The sequence below is a fragment of the Pelophylax lessonae genome (assembly GCF_965119305.1).
Source record: "Pelophylax lessonae genome assembly, chromosome: 2".
In the NCBI taxonomy this organism is placed as follows: domain Eukaryota; kingdom Metazoa; phylum Chordata; class Amphibia; order Anura; family Ranidae; genus Pelophylax; species Pelophylax lessonae.
Genome location: NC_138769.1, coordinates 486,180,561 through 486,195,396, shown reverse-complemented (window position 1 = coordinate 486,195,396; position 14,836 = coordinate 486,180,561). Strand labels below are relative to the sequence as shown.

The 14,836-nt window shown below is 41.4% G+C and overlaps 1 protein-coding gene across 1 annotated transcript in view; it reads right to left on the bottom strand.

The window, feature by feature from the left end:
• ITGBL1 (integrin subunit beta like 1) overlaps positions 1–13,849 on the bottom strand; it is a 414,064-nt gene extending 400,215 nt beyond the window's left edge. The window contains exons 1-2 of the mRNA XM_082245389.1: positions 13,580–13,849; positions 9,479–9,687 (exon numbers count right to left, since the gene is read on the bottom strand). Coding sequence (XP_082101515.1) covers positions 9,479–9,687; positions 13,580–13,659 — 289 coding nt within the window. The 5' untranslated portion in view covers positions 13,660–13,849. The remainder of the gene's footprint in view (positions 1–9,478; positions 9,688–13,579) is intronic.
• Between the last annotated feature and the right edge of the window lie 987 nt (positions 13,850–14,836).

The window sequence follows — 14,836 nt, the reverse complement described above, 5'->3', positions numbered from 1 at the left end:
CAAAATAGACGATATTTTTCTCTTTTTTTATAAAAGGCATGACAATGTGTTTTCCAAGTCTACTGCATCCTCACCCTTCTACAGTGGAGACTGAGAGGGAGTTTGTCTAGAATCATGGCAGGCGGCAGCCATTATTAAAATTATCTGGGAAGACTTGCAAAATAAATACATATTTGATGCAGTATGTCAGTAGCGTTAACACAACAGCTTTGTTTTCATATTCCTGTAAATCTTATTACCTGTCCATCCTGACATTAGAGCTATTTTTACTTCCCGTAACAGGCCAAGTAGTCCAGCAAACGTGTCAGTGGAAACTGGGAGAAACCATATAACGCTAGTTGGGGAGCTTACAAGAGTCGGTTTTATTCATGTAATAAGTAAAAAACTATCAGCGCACCTCATTAAGTGAAAAACAATTGTGCACAAAATGAATTACATATACATAAAAATATATAAATAAAAAAACTCGGAAAGCTGTCACTCAATGTGTTTCAACTCCACAATTAATCATACATAACCAAAATAATGTGCTGCGCCAGAATAGTGATACAATGGCTCCTATAGGTGAATCATAATGGTGATATACAAATATAAAACCAAATAAATATGTCAACCCAAAAAATAGGTCCTCAAAAGGAATAATGGTGAATACACATAATAATGTTGGTGAAAAATAAAAATAAATAAGAAATATAATAATCCAAAAGTCCACACACAATTATAATCACTCCGGTCTTATACACCTCCGTGGAAAATGCAAATGCAATATTCCTGCTCCTTAGTCCACCACCAAGTGTTTAGGCCTCTCACCTTCCCATCTGACCCAAGAGTCACCAATGGGTCAGATAAAGCAGTCCCCTTTAAATGTAAAAGGATCAATGGGCAGATATACACTTAGAGCTGTGAGGATATCCCAAGGATCAGCACCGTCTCATTCGTAGTCCACCAGGCAATGTATAGGGAAAGATAAAGAAAATCTAGTGCTCTCTGATAAGGTACATAAGCTTTATTAGAGAAAAGAATCCACTTACAAACAAAGCACTTCAGCAGTGCGAGCTGTATCAGCTGTTCAGTAGCAGAAATATGATGTGACGTGGGACCGACATGCTCCGCCCCTATATGTATTACGTCAAGCGTACCGATGAAGTCAATACTGACGCTCGACGTAATGCGTGTAGGGGCGGAGCCTGTCGGTCACATCATCTCTCTGCTACAGAACAGCTGATAAGTGCTTTGCTTGTAAGTGGATTATTTTCTCTAATAAAGCTTATGTACCTGTAGCCAAGCAGGGGTTACTATATATTATATGTATATATGTCAGAAGTATATAGGTATATATAAACAAGTTATCGTTATAATGCAACTACAGTGCTCCTTTAAGAGTTTTACAAGAAGGATTGGCTTTCCCCGGAAATGGACAAATAGGATTGTGGGAGATATAATTTGGTGTGGATGGCAGATTGCTACATGGATGGCAGAAGGGTCTATACTCCCAGGGAGCCATGGGAGAGTGAAGGATCATGGGAGAGCCTATATACCTCTCTGCGGGGCCAAGCGCGTGCTCTCTTGCTTCCAGGACTTGTGGAGGACGGATCGGTCTGAGAGGTGCTTGAGGGCACAGTTGGTGACGGAGGCCTGAGAGTACGGCCTAGAGAGACCGGAGCCCATCCTCAGCGGTGGGGATGCTGGTAGTCACAGGGAGGTGACAGATCCAGTTGAGCTGAGTACGGAGCGGGTGAAGCTGAACTGACTGACCGGAACAGCGAGAGCCGAACATCCCCAATGACGTAGCTTCGTGAGGAGACATTCCGCTTGGGTGACTGGATAGTCACATGTGGACACTGCTGCGTGAAAAAGTGCCTGCTGACATCTGAATCGCAAGTATAAACCTGCATCCACTATACAGTGACTGCAGATAGGATTTCATAGATACTACTACATTGGGATTACAAATATCACACTGAAGAGTGATGAAGAGCTCCAACTGCCAGCGAAGATTCTGCAAGGCCTTGCTAGAGCAGGAACTTCATTGCTCACAATCCTTAAAGGTGACCCATTGAAATAGTGTTAGATTCTTATGTGGTAAACCTGAGGTAGTGTTAGTTCTGATATTAGAAGAAGTTAAGCAGTGTTATTGGTTAATACATCTAGCAATAGCCCTGACAGTTAAAGCTGGTAGTTATTTCAGTCACTATTATTCATTGCATATAATACTCTGTTGAATAAGCATTTATTTTTGCATTGTCTGTCTTTTGAGCTCCCTTGTAATAAGTGGGGTTTAAGAGCCGGTTCACATTAGCGTGACTTGTCAGGCGAGCCTGACAAGTCGCGCTCCCTCGTGGTCCATTGACCGATACAGGACCCGTTCTAGTAGGAGTGACACAAGTCGCTCCGACTTAGAAAAAGGGTCCTGTACTATTTCGGGGCGACCTCGGAGCGACTTGCATAGACTTCCATTATGGGAAGTCCCTGCAAGTCGGCTCCGAAGTCGTGGTGCAATGTAATGCACAAGTCACCCCCGAAGTAGTAAGGAGTCGTGTCGCGCTAATGTGAACTGGCTCTTAATGAATTGATACTGCAATGTTTGTTATTACAGAACCTTATCTGTTCTTGTTAAGTTGATTAATTTACCTTTTATCTCAGTAAACAGTCAGACTCTATTGTATCAGTGTATTTTGGAGATCATCTCTGAATGTCTGAACTTAAAGTGCCCAGTGGGTTGGATAATTCTCAGGATCAGGTAAGTGCAGAGGTTCTTCCACTAACCAGCAGCCCTGAAGGGGGTCGTGCTATATACCTTATCAGAGAGCACTAGATGTTCTTTATCTTTCCCTATACATTGCCTGGTGGACTACGAATGATACGGTGCTGGTCCTTGGAATATCCTCACAGCTCTAAGTGTATATCTGCCCATCGATCCTTTTACCCTTAAAGGGGACTGCTTTATCTGACCCATTGGTGACTCTTTGGTCAGATGAGAAGGTGAGAGGCCTAAACACTTGGTGGTGGTGGAGTAAGGAGCATGAATATTGCATTTTCCTCGGAGGTGTATGAGACTGGAGTGATTATAATTTTTTGTGTGTATATATTATTTATTATTTTTATTTTTTTTTTCACCAACATTATTTTTTGTTTTCACCATTATTCCTTTTGAGGACTTATTTTTTTGGGGTGACATATTTTTTTGGTTTTATATTTGTATATCACCTTTATGATTCACCTATAGGAACCATTGTATCACTATTCTGGTGCAGCACATTTTTTTGTTTTTTTAGTTTTATTTATGTGGCTTAAATCTTATTTCCAAAAGAGAAAAAAAAACTGCTTAAAAAGCGTTGGTTAAAGTTGAGCTTTATTTTGTTGTCTTTTACTTAAAAGTTCACTCCAGGCACAAAACTTAAATATATTATATATTATTAAATATTTTCCATTTTGTGTACAGAAAATACCTTGGCAAACCCAGTTATTGCCTCTTAAAAGTAGCAGTGACTGCATCAAAAAAAAAACTAGTGCACCAAGTAAGAATACAGAACATATGCCTTTTGGTATTTGGAAATGTCAAAACTTCATGTCCATCTAAGGCGACCCTTTGCCAAATGGGGACAACACAATTCATTTTAACTGCAGAATGCTCAGTATCACCCTATTACAGGAAGTGAATAAATAATGGCTCTACTGGCAGGATCAACAGGTAATAAAACAATGTTATGAGAAGGGGGGCTAAGGGAAACAAAACTGCTAGAAATAGACAGCATCATATATGTATTTTTTGATTTTGCCTATAGTTACATTTTAAAGTGGTTCTAACATCAGAAGGTTTTTTTTTTTTTTTTTTTTTTTTAACCTAATGCATTCTCTGTACTAAAGTAAAAAAAACCTTGATTGTGATTTGATTGTAAGGTTTATAATAAGGTTTATACGATTGTAAGGATTATAATATAGATAGTGCTATGATTTTTTTTTTTTTCTATCTGTTCAAGGGACAGAGCACCATTGCAACAGCAGCTGTGTAATAGGGTTTAACTGATTTTATATGTTAAATTCAAGAAAGTAGGTACACATTTGTGCTTTATTTTGTATTTGGTAAGTATAACATTAAAAAAAATTGAGCATGTACAATTATTTAACCAGAGTGGACTTTCACAGCATTAGACATTTAGCCCTGGTTCACATGGAAACTACTTTAAAATCAAGCTACTTCACTTGAAGTAGCACAATTTCAAAGTAGCAGCAGGTCAGTGTGATTTCAGGTACTACTTAAAAGACATCTATGTGGCTTCAAGCATAGATATCTATTGAAGTCGCACCTAAAATCTGAAAAAGTAGTGCAGGAACCACTTTTGCAAATCGGTGTGGTGCTGCAAAGTCGGCATCGCACCGATTGGAATGGTGCCATTGCCGGCAATAGGCTGCGACTTGTCATGCAATTTGACCTTTGTCGCATGACAAATCTCTCTAAAGTGAATGAGGGCTTAGTGCCGGTTCACACTTGTGCGATGCGGAAAGGCTGCGAATTCGCAGCCTGTTCCCGCATCGCAAACGCACATCTGGCAGTTCACACTGCCATATGCGATATGCAGGGGGTGTCAATTAAATGTTAATGACACCCCCAGTTTGATCGCATATCGCTGTGCGATCCGACAGTTTGCACAGGATCGGAGCGTACAAGTGTGAACCACTGTGCGATCCGATCCTGATGCGGCTGGAAAAAAGGGTCATGTGCGTGTTTGGTGCGGATACAGTGCGAATTCAGCCATACAAAGTGTATGGCTGAATTTGCATCTGCACATCTGATCGCATGTAATGAAGGAGCAGTGCGCCCCGAATTACATGCGATCACCGCACTCGCACAAATATGAACCGGCCCTTACAGATTGATCACTTCTTTCCTGTTACCTTTTAGTGTATAGCATGTTTCAACTTTTAGATACTCAAAGTGAAAAAGAAATACTGTACAATGTGTGCTAACTGTCCTTATTTGCATGACTCTGAAACATTTGTCAAGTCTCTGTTAGAAATATATTTTTCCTACGCAGTTATGCCAATCCCTTGGCTGGAATGTCTTGCAGTTATTTCTTTCCTAACGGAATTCCTCTTACACTGAAGCTGATCTAATTGTGGTTTTTGGCTTTTGAAACTGACACGTTGGTGTGAAACTAGTTAGAAATTTTCAGTACACATGCCTAGGTCTCCCTTCCCCCACAGCCCAAAAAAAAAAGAGAATTCTTTCCACGTTCAATATTACAATCCACTCTCTAGAACTACTAAAATAACTACCCCTGAAGCACTAACCACATACCTCTGTCTCAGAACTCTTTCGGAGATGAAAAGTTTACCCTGATTGTTCACCAGTCTGCATTTAATTACCAGGAATAAAAACATTCTCGTTAATAAATGATACCTCATATTGTATAGACTATTTAAAGCAGCAGAAAACAGAAACCTTTGACAATGAAAACAGATTTTCAGTTGGGTGATTTGCATAATGTATGTTCTACTTAGGAACTGACATACAAAGGAGTTCCCAAAGTCTGTACTAGTTGCACTCCTCACTGCTTCTAAGAAGAAAAGAGACCAAAACATGTGTCATAAATCATATATACCAGCTACTAATGCTATAGGAAATATAAACGATAGTTCAGTCCAAGAGTCGTTAATAGGCACAGCAGTGCCAGTATGGAATCAGTCCTAGAAAAAAGTGTCCCTGGTATAAAACACATGGACCCACTAGCATTTTAAAGCCGTTCAAGCTACCAAAAGTGAAATTTCAGGTAGAGGTACAGCGAGCTGAATCACCCATTAGTTTTTGCATCTCTTTGGGATTCCAGTAGCAAGATCCCCCTACCATATTTAAATCATTAGATAGTTACCATTACAAAAGACATGTGCATGAGATCAGTCACCAGAGAAAAAAATAAAAATAAATCGGCTAAAGACCTTGCAACCCCAGATTCCGAAAAGCCAAAGTGAAACAGATGAAGGCAAAAAACTTGTATAACGCATTAGCCAATTCGCTCCAGTAAGGAAAAAAAATGTTTCTCATCTATTAAAGCAATTGGATAACTCCCTGGATCTACAATATACAGTGTATTTTTATAATTTTTACTCAGGGCTTTTTTTCTCAGAGAATAGGTGCAGGAACCCCCACACACACTTTTGAGTCACCCCTTGTCTCTGCCCCCCACCTACCTTTAAGTACCGTCCCTTGGTTCCACCCACCTCCCAGTACCACCCCTTTTAGAGAATACAGAACCAAGTATCATTTTGTAAGTAATTAAGTAATTTGTATGCAATTTATTAATAATAACAGAAAAAGCAGTAAAAATAATCCCGGCCACACTAGATCCCACCAACAACAATAGATCCCACCACAGCAACAATATATCCCCCTAGAAACAAAAGTCCCCACCCCAGCAACAATAGATCCCTCACACAATGGGCCCCCTGTTACAAAATACCACCTCCGCTCCAGCACCCCTTGCCATTACATACATTCAGTGCTGAAGGTGCCGGAACTGCGTTCCCCCGCGTTCCTGCTGAAAAAAGCCCTGTTTTTACTATTATACAGGATTTTATAGCACCAGCAGTTTGCGCAGCGATTTACAACATGAAGGGAGACAGTACAGTTATAATACAATTTAATATGGGAAGAATTTGAAGGCCCTTCTCATTAGAGCTTACAATCCAGGAGGGAGGGTCAAGTGATAAAACATGTAATAACTGTGGGGGATGAGCTGATGGATAAAATAAAAGTACAGTTGTTAGGTTTGGGCAGAATAGGCTTCTCTGAAGAAGGGGGGGGGGTTTCAGGAATTGTCTAAAAGCAAACAGAGTAGGAGATAAATCGGACAGATTGGGTTAGGGAGTTTAATAGGATGGAAGAGGCTTGGGAAAAGTCATGGAGGCGAGCATGGGAGGAGGTGACAAGGGAGCTAGAGAGCAGGATTTTTTGTAAGGAACGAAGAGAATGATTAAGTTGGTATTTTGAGACAAGGTTAGTGAAGTAGCTGGGGGGTAACTCATTATAAATATGGGTAGAGACTTATTTTTAGATTTAGCAGCACATCCAACCCTTTTATGAAACAATCGAATGAACCTACCAGCACCAGTTGTTGTAGAAGGACAACTATTCTACCTTTTCAGAGCTCCTACAGTTAAAAACCTTTCCATATACAGAGGTTACACTTCCTTTGTTAAAGTCTGGGGGCTCAGCCGCACTGTGTGTCTATATAAGCACATAGCTCAACTTGAGATCAAGCCCGCAGGTGTGTCATCATCGGAAGCTTGCTGTGTTGGCCCACAGAGAAAAAGAGGAACCAAGAGTGCTGCCAGGGAGACCCCAGAAGAGGAGGTTCTGAGCTGCTCTGTACAAAACCATTGCACAGAGCCAGTAAGTAAAACGTGTTTGTTATTTTATTAAAAAATGAGCTTTACAAATGCTTTCAATTTTATCTGTCAAATACCTGCCCAATTTACCAACTTGCTTAGTTAGCCTAAAAGTTGGAGACATCTTTGAGCAACTGTATGGTATTATATAGTGTACCACCCTCCTAAGTAGGTGCTAGAGAGAGAGAGTATAGTTTTGGATCTTTTTCTGCTTACCAGAAAGATTGCCAGGGAAATCGATATTGTTCCTGGCCTACCAGAGAGCAGGATCTGCTAGTGAGATCTGCTCAAGGTGCTCATGTGCTGTTCAGTATGTCTGAAGTGTTTCACACTGGTCTGATATGGAGGCATATTAACAGTGGGAGGAAACTTGACAAATGAGTACACAGGCATTTAGTACAGCCCTGGTGATTGTCAAAGGAATGTGCATCAGTGCATGCTGGGATACTGTATAAATGCCAAGGGCACATGTGCTCGGGGTCTTTCAGCTAAAGAGCAGGGTCCCAGGGGGAGGGGACAGCTCCTCCTCTGTTGAAGTTACCATGCGGCCTCATAAGTACAGATCTGTGTCACTGGGCCTGTCCTGAGAGGACCATCCCTTCAGCTAGAAGACTCAGTGGACGGTTGTCAGTAAAGGGGATGCTAGAAAGTGTCCTGAAGATAATATGGTGCATCAAGTCTGCTGCTGCAGAGAGCAAGAAGACATAACCCCTTCCATACAATGGCAGTATGGTTAAAGCAGTGTGACTGGTTCTACAAGTAACCTGGTGAGGCCAAGTGAGAGTTGTCCTTATCAACTGAAAATAGTTAAAGTTGGAGTATCCCACTATTCCCTTCTCCCATCCAATTTCCACAATAAATACCAAAAACCAAAACCCCTGGACTGTTTATTGGGTAACGAGTAATTGGGAGTAAGGATGGATGAGTGAGCTGTCACTAAGTGAGTGTCTGCAGGTAATCAGAGGAGACCCACAATGTCATCACACAGCAAGCCCTACAGGGACAGTGCTACAATAGTGTTTTGCCATTTGCAAACACAGAAACAGTACTTTTAAACCAAAATCTATTTGATTTGTAAGCGAAGTGAGGTTTAATGGTCCCAAAACTGAACCTTGGCATAGAACACTTAAAACCTTAGACTATTCAGGGTATGAATTGTAGAGAATAATTTAATATAGGATATAAGGTTATAATAAGCTTGAACATGTATAAATTGGAGGGGCTTGTTCTACTTTCTTTAGTATGCTGCCTTCCATATGTTTCACACCTTCTACTACAAAAAAGGTGTTGTTACTTCTTTATTGTTTATGATATAAACACAACGAAGATTTCTGGACCTAATTACTCCGTTTCCTGTACAGTGCCTAGGAAAAGATCCGAAAAACATTTCATAACCAAATTTTTTAACTTATTCTTTTTACATGGATGCATAAAAGTAAGTAGCAAGTACAATATAAACCCACCTGTACTGTTTGTACCTATAGGTAAGCCTATAATAGGGCTTACCTATAGGTACTGTAAATATCTCTTAAACTTGCACCGTTTAGGAGATGTTTACATTGCATGCAGCCAATGACGTCATCGGGGCATGCGCTCTGAAAGAACGGCCGCCCATGCCGTTTCTTCAGAGCCCTGTGCCGTATTCAGCAGCTCCCACTCGCATGCGCAGGAGTGACGTCACACGGCTCCAGCCAGTAGCACGCCCGAAAGGAATATGGAAGAAGATGGATGTGGCCTCCAGCAGGGAAAAGCGGGCCTCGTTTGCAGATAAGTGTCACATAATGTGCTAGTATGCATTGCATACTAGCACATTATGCATTTACTTTGCAGGTAAAAGAAAAATGTTTTTCAAGACTTTACTTCCTCTTTAAGGTCTGAAATATCTAAATGAGACTACTGCAGAACTTTGTGGTACCACTTGAAATTACCACCAACAAGTGTTTTAGCAAACAGTAGACCTTCTGGCACATGGCAGAGTTAATAGATTGCAAGCCCTGGCCTTTATAGAACTTGATAAACTGTATTGTTTTATAGTGTCTTATAGTATGAGACACACTTCTGATTATTCATTGTTGTTGTTAAATGATCTTACCTCCACAAACTTGTCCATCATAAGTGTGGCAGACCCAGTCATGGCACTCGCATAAAGGTCCATAATATTTTTCAGGTTCTTTCACTTCACATATGCATACCCCACAATCACATTTTCCTCGGCCACTACAAATTAAACCATCTGGAGTCCTGCAACGGCTTATTGATGCAGAAGTTGAAAATCTACAATTTGTCGGTGAGGATACGCTTCTGTAAGATAAAAAAAAATGGTATCTTTCATTAGTAGGTTAGAAAACCATAAGTGATCACAGAGCATATTACAAAATAAGAGCAATTTTCATTGCCCACACTAGATGCCTCAAATGCTTGTGCAGAAGTTGTGGAAAAAATAAATGATGAATATTGTTTAGAAAGTTATTATTGTCCTAAATTTATCAGAAAAGTGTGGAAGGACAGGGGTTGCATTTTAATGTTTTATGCCATATCTGTAGGTAACCTTGTCTCATATAGTCAGTAAGTGTAAATTATGTGCCTAATAACTATCACTACATGTGCCTAGAAGTTTTCCTTTTATATAAAAATGCCTTTTATATGCACCCAGGAAGCCCCATAATTTGGCCGCAATATTTTAAAAATTTAGCACTGGCTCAGAGCTTAAAGAGGTTGTAACCCTAAAAAAAAAGATCCTGTTCCTTTAAAGCAGGTTAAACAGCATTGTGCTTGTGCTGTCTAATCTGTCCCTTTCTATGCTATAAAAAAAACCTGGATGATCCTGCCTGTTCCTGTGTCTCCTAAGCTGAACTGACCATGGTACTCATAGCTGCTGATCCATGATACAATGGTCAGTTTACGTGCCTCCGTCTCTGTCTCGCTCTCCCCCTCCCTCCCTGCCTGTCAGCTCCTAGTGCGTGAGCGATTAGTAGCTGGCAGTAAAGTCAGAGAGTAGGATTACTGCAAGTCCCTCTGTTCTAATAAGGTATACTACACGGTGGAAATGTTTTTTTTTTTTAAATGATACTGCTAAATACCTTATGTCAGGTCGCCTCTATGTGGTCATGTGACCTCTGTGCTTTTCTCTAAGGACTACAGCATGAGGGGCTGAGCGTACAGCACAGCGGCCACGTGACCTTCTGGCTAAAATGGGAGGGGATTCTTAACCCCTCCTGCTGTAGCCCTTAGATTGGGGGAGGAAAGCGGCGGAAAGGCATGTTAACGCACAGAGGCGATCTGAAATAAGATATTTAGTGGCATCATTTTAAAAAAACATTTACACTGTGCAGTATACGTTATAAGAAAAGAGTGGCTGGCAGTAATCCTACTCTTTGACTTTACAACTACTTTAAGCTATCCCCACAAACTTTCTGTAACAACAGTTCCAGCCCCCCAAAAACTAATAGAATGCCTTTATCTCAGTGTATTAGCACATTCGTTGGATTGTGGGAGGCTGGGATGTTGCTTCAGTTTCAGGTCTATGGTATACCTGGGATTTTGGGACTATTAAGGGGCACAAAAGAGATGTGATGCCTGGGTACATCTTGGCAAAAAAAGGTACCAAATATATTCACTGCTTAAAAAATTTAAAAGAACACTTTAAAAACACATAAGATCTCAATGGGGAAACATATCATGCTAGTTATCTATACTGATTTGGACTGGGTAATGTGTTATGAATGAAAGGATGCCACATCGTTTGATGGACATGAAAATTATCAACCTACAGAGGGCTGAATTCAAAGATACACCTTAAAATCAAAGTGAAAGAAGTATGTAGCAGGCTAGTCCATTTTGCTGAAATTTCATCTTTTCTGACTGTTTCCCACTAGTTTTGCATTTGGCTAGGGTCAGTATCACTACTGGTAGCATGAGGTGATACCTGGATCCTATAGAGGTTGCACAGGCAGTCCAGCTCCTCCAGGAAGGCACATAAATATGTGCCATTTCCAGAAGGTTTGCTGTGTTTCCCAGCAAAGTCTCAAGAGCATGGGGGAGATTCCAGGAGACAGGCAGTTACTCTAGGAGAGATGGACAGGGCCTTAGAAGGCCCTTAACCCTTAAGCGGGACCAGTATCTGCTCCTTTGTGCAAGGAGGAACAGGATGAGAACTGCCAGAGCCCTAGAAAATGACCTCCAGCAGGCCGCTGGTGTGAATGTCTCTGACCAAACAATCAGAAACAGACTTCGTGAGGGTGGCCTGAGGTCCTCTAGTGGGCTCTGTGCTCACAGCCTGGCACCGTGGAGCTAAATTGGCATTTGCCATTGAACACCGGAATTGGAAGGTCCTCCACTGGGGCCCTGTGCTTTTCACAGATAAGAGCAGGTTTACCCTGAGCACATGTGACAGGCATGAAATGGCCTGGAGAAGCCATGGAGAACGTTATACTGCCTGTAACATCGTTTAACATGACCTGTTTGGTGGTGGGTCAGTGATGGTCTGGGGAGCCATATGCATGAAGGAATGTACAGACCTCTACAGGCTAGACAATGGTACTCTGACTGCCATTAGGTATCAGGATGAAATCCTTGGACCCATTGTCAGACCCTACACCGGTGCAGTGGGTCATGGGTTCCTCCTGGTGCGTGACAATGCCCGACCTCATTTATTTTTTTTGAGCAGTGTATTTTATGAAAGTTTTTATGTCTAGAGTTAAGTTTTAAAGAGAATCTGTCAATGTTTCTAAGTTTTAGAGCAGTGGTCTCAAAACTTTGGATCTTTGCTTGCTTTTATCCTGCCTTTATGGCATTATTCCCCCCACTGTCAGCAACTGAGGGACATAGTTCAGGCCACTGATGCTGACAATGTGGCACTATTCCTTCTACTGACACCAATGATAGGGAACAATTTCTCCCACTGATATAAATGATAGGGCACTATTCCTCACACTGACATCAATGATGGGACACTATTCCTCCCGCTGACACCAATGATGCGGCACTATTCCTTCCACTGACACCAGGATGGGTCACTATTCCTCCCCCTAATAACAAGATAGGACACTATTTCTCCCACTGACATCGACAATGGGACACTATTCCTCCCACTGACATCAACGATGGAGCACCATTCCTCCCACTGACACAGATGATGGGACACTATTCCTCCCACTGACTCCAATGATGCTGCACTATTTCTCCCACTGACACCAGGATGAGTCACTATTTCTCCCCCTAATAATAAGATGGGACACTATTCCTCCCGCTGACATCAAGGATGGGGCGTATTTCTCCTACTGACACCAATGATAGGATACTATTCCTCCCTGTAATATCAAAAAGGGGACGCTGTTTACTCCCACTGACACGAGAACATTTTCCACTCCCGCTGGCCACAGCCTGGTCCTCCTAAGGTTTGAAAGACAGTAAACTGGCCCTTTGTTTAGAAAGCTTGGAGACCCCTGATCTAGAGTCTGTCACTGCCCAACTCCTGCAAATGGTACTAGTTCTGGGGCCAAGCAACATCATATGCTATGCCATCCCTGATAGTAATTCTGAGTGCTTTTTGAATGCTGGATATAAGCTTGGACAATGACAAATAACATCAGGCTAACAAGTTCTCTTTAGGATATTTAACGTGCAAGCAAGTTTACAAAAGCATAACAATGAAACAAAAGACACTTGAACAGAGGAATAAATAGACATAGAGAAGAAATATTAAAACATAAATCACACCATTAGATATAGATGTGTAAATGAATCAAAGAAGGTGTTGCATTCTGATAAAAGGAGGGGGGGGGGGGTGATAAAACAAATTCATAACTAAAGCACAAACAAAACTTTTCACCTTTGTGTTTTAAACCTTATAATTTATTACTCCTACATAAAATGATTTATTTTGCTCATGATTCCCAACTTTGCATTGTTGACTGTTTTTTGTGCATACACAGACCCTGATATGGTAAAGAATATTTTATTGTTTCAAGGTTTACTAATGAATCTACAAATGCAAATTATATCAACACAAGACCAGGCCTGGTGTTACTTTATAAAGCCGTAGACAGCTGTGGACTACTGTATGCAAACAAACAAGCAATCACAGACATCAGATCCTAATTCAGAGTTCTGGATTCCTCAGTAAGCTCCCAAAACCACATATTGAGCATGCTTAATATGTAATCAGCAAACCTCAGAGAGAATAAGCACTTACTTGAGGTTCTGCGGCACAGCGGCTACAACGCTGAAGAAGACAGAAGCCCACACAAAGTTGACCAGAGCTCCAGCGTGCATACTTGATCTAGTGAGAAGAGTTTTCTACAAACTCCAGGCAGCACTCGGAGGTCTTCTTTTCTAAAGCACAGCTCACACTGGAGCTCCAGGGCTCAAAGCTGGCCAAAACCGGCTCACAAGCTATCCTCCTGCACAGTGCCTTTGATTAGCTGCCTGTAAGGATTTGGGCAGCTCTCTAGGAGGGACTCTAATGCCAGAGCCTAAGTTTACAGTCTAGTCAGTCAAGTAATTAGAAACAGTTGTAAATCCAGATGTTTGATTCTGACACACAAAGTACCCTGTACAGATGTCTTTTTTTCTTCCCTGTGCAGACACGCTCATACTTGAAATACCTGCAGAAAACTTTGCTCCAAAACACCATTCCACGTGCAGCACTAAAGTATGTAATCGCTCATATAAAAATATTATAGTTTCAGAAACTAATTCATGTGCAATAACTAGATGGGGGAGAAAAGCTTTCAGAATAACAACTTAGTAGATGCGGAAAGAAAATCCCACTTTTAAGAATCCATCTGTATAAATAAGCCTTGTGTTTTAATAGGAACAGTCATCTGGTGACCAGTTCTAACAGCAGGTTAACCCTTTCGGGTGCAGACACAAATAACGACAGAGCAAATATTTAGTCAAAGTTCCTAAAGAGCAAACAGAGCTAAAGTAGGTAACATTGCACTTACAGCTCCCAGCAATTTAGGGACCCATTCACACTATTGTGCTGCATGAGGACACATGATATGGCATGCATTGCGATAATGCAGCTGATTAATTTGAATGGGCTGCTCAACGTGTCACTAAAAAGTGCATGTAGCATTTTCGGCAGCACACCACAACATCTGTTGCGCTGCAAAGAACATCCATTGCTAAGGTGTGTTGGGGTGTAATTAGGAAAAAATGCTTGCTAAGCAGTGCAATAGTAGGAATGGACCTTAACCACTTCAATACCGGACACTTACTCCCCCTTTCTGCCCAGGTCAATTTTCAGCTTTCAGTGCTCACGCTTTGAGAGCCGGTTCACACTAGCGCGACTTGTCAGGCGACTTGTCAGCCTGACAAGTCGCGCTCCCTCACGGTCCATTGACCGCTACAGGACCCGTTCTAATAGGAGCGACACAAGTCGCTCCAACTTAGAAAAAGGGTCCTGTACTATTTCGGGGCGACCTCGGAGCGACTTGCATAGACT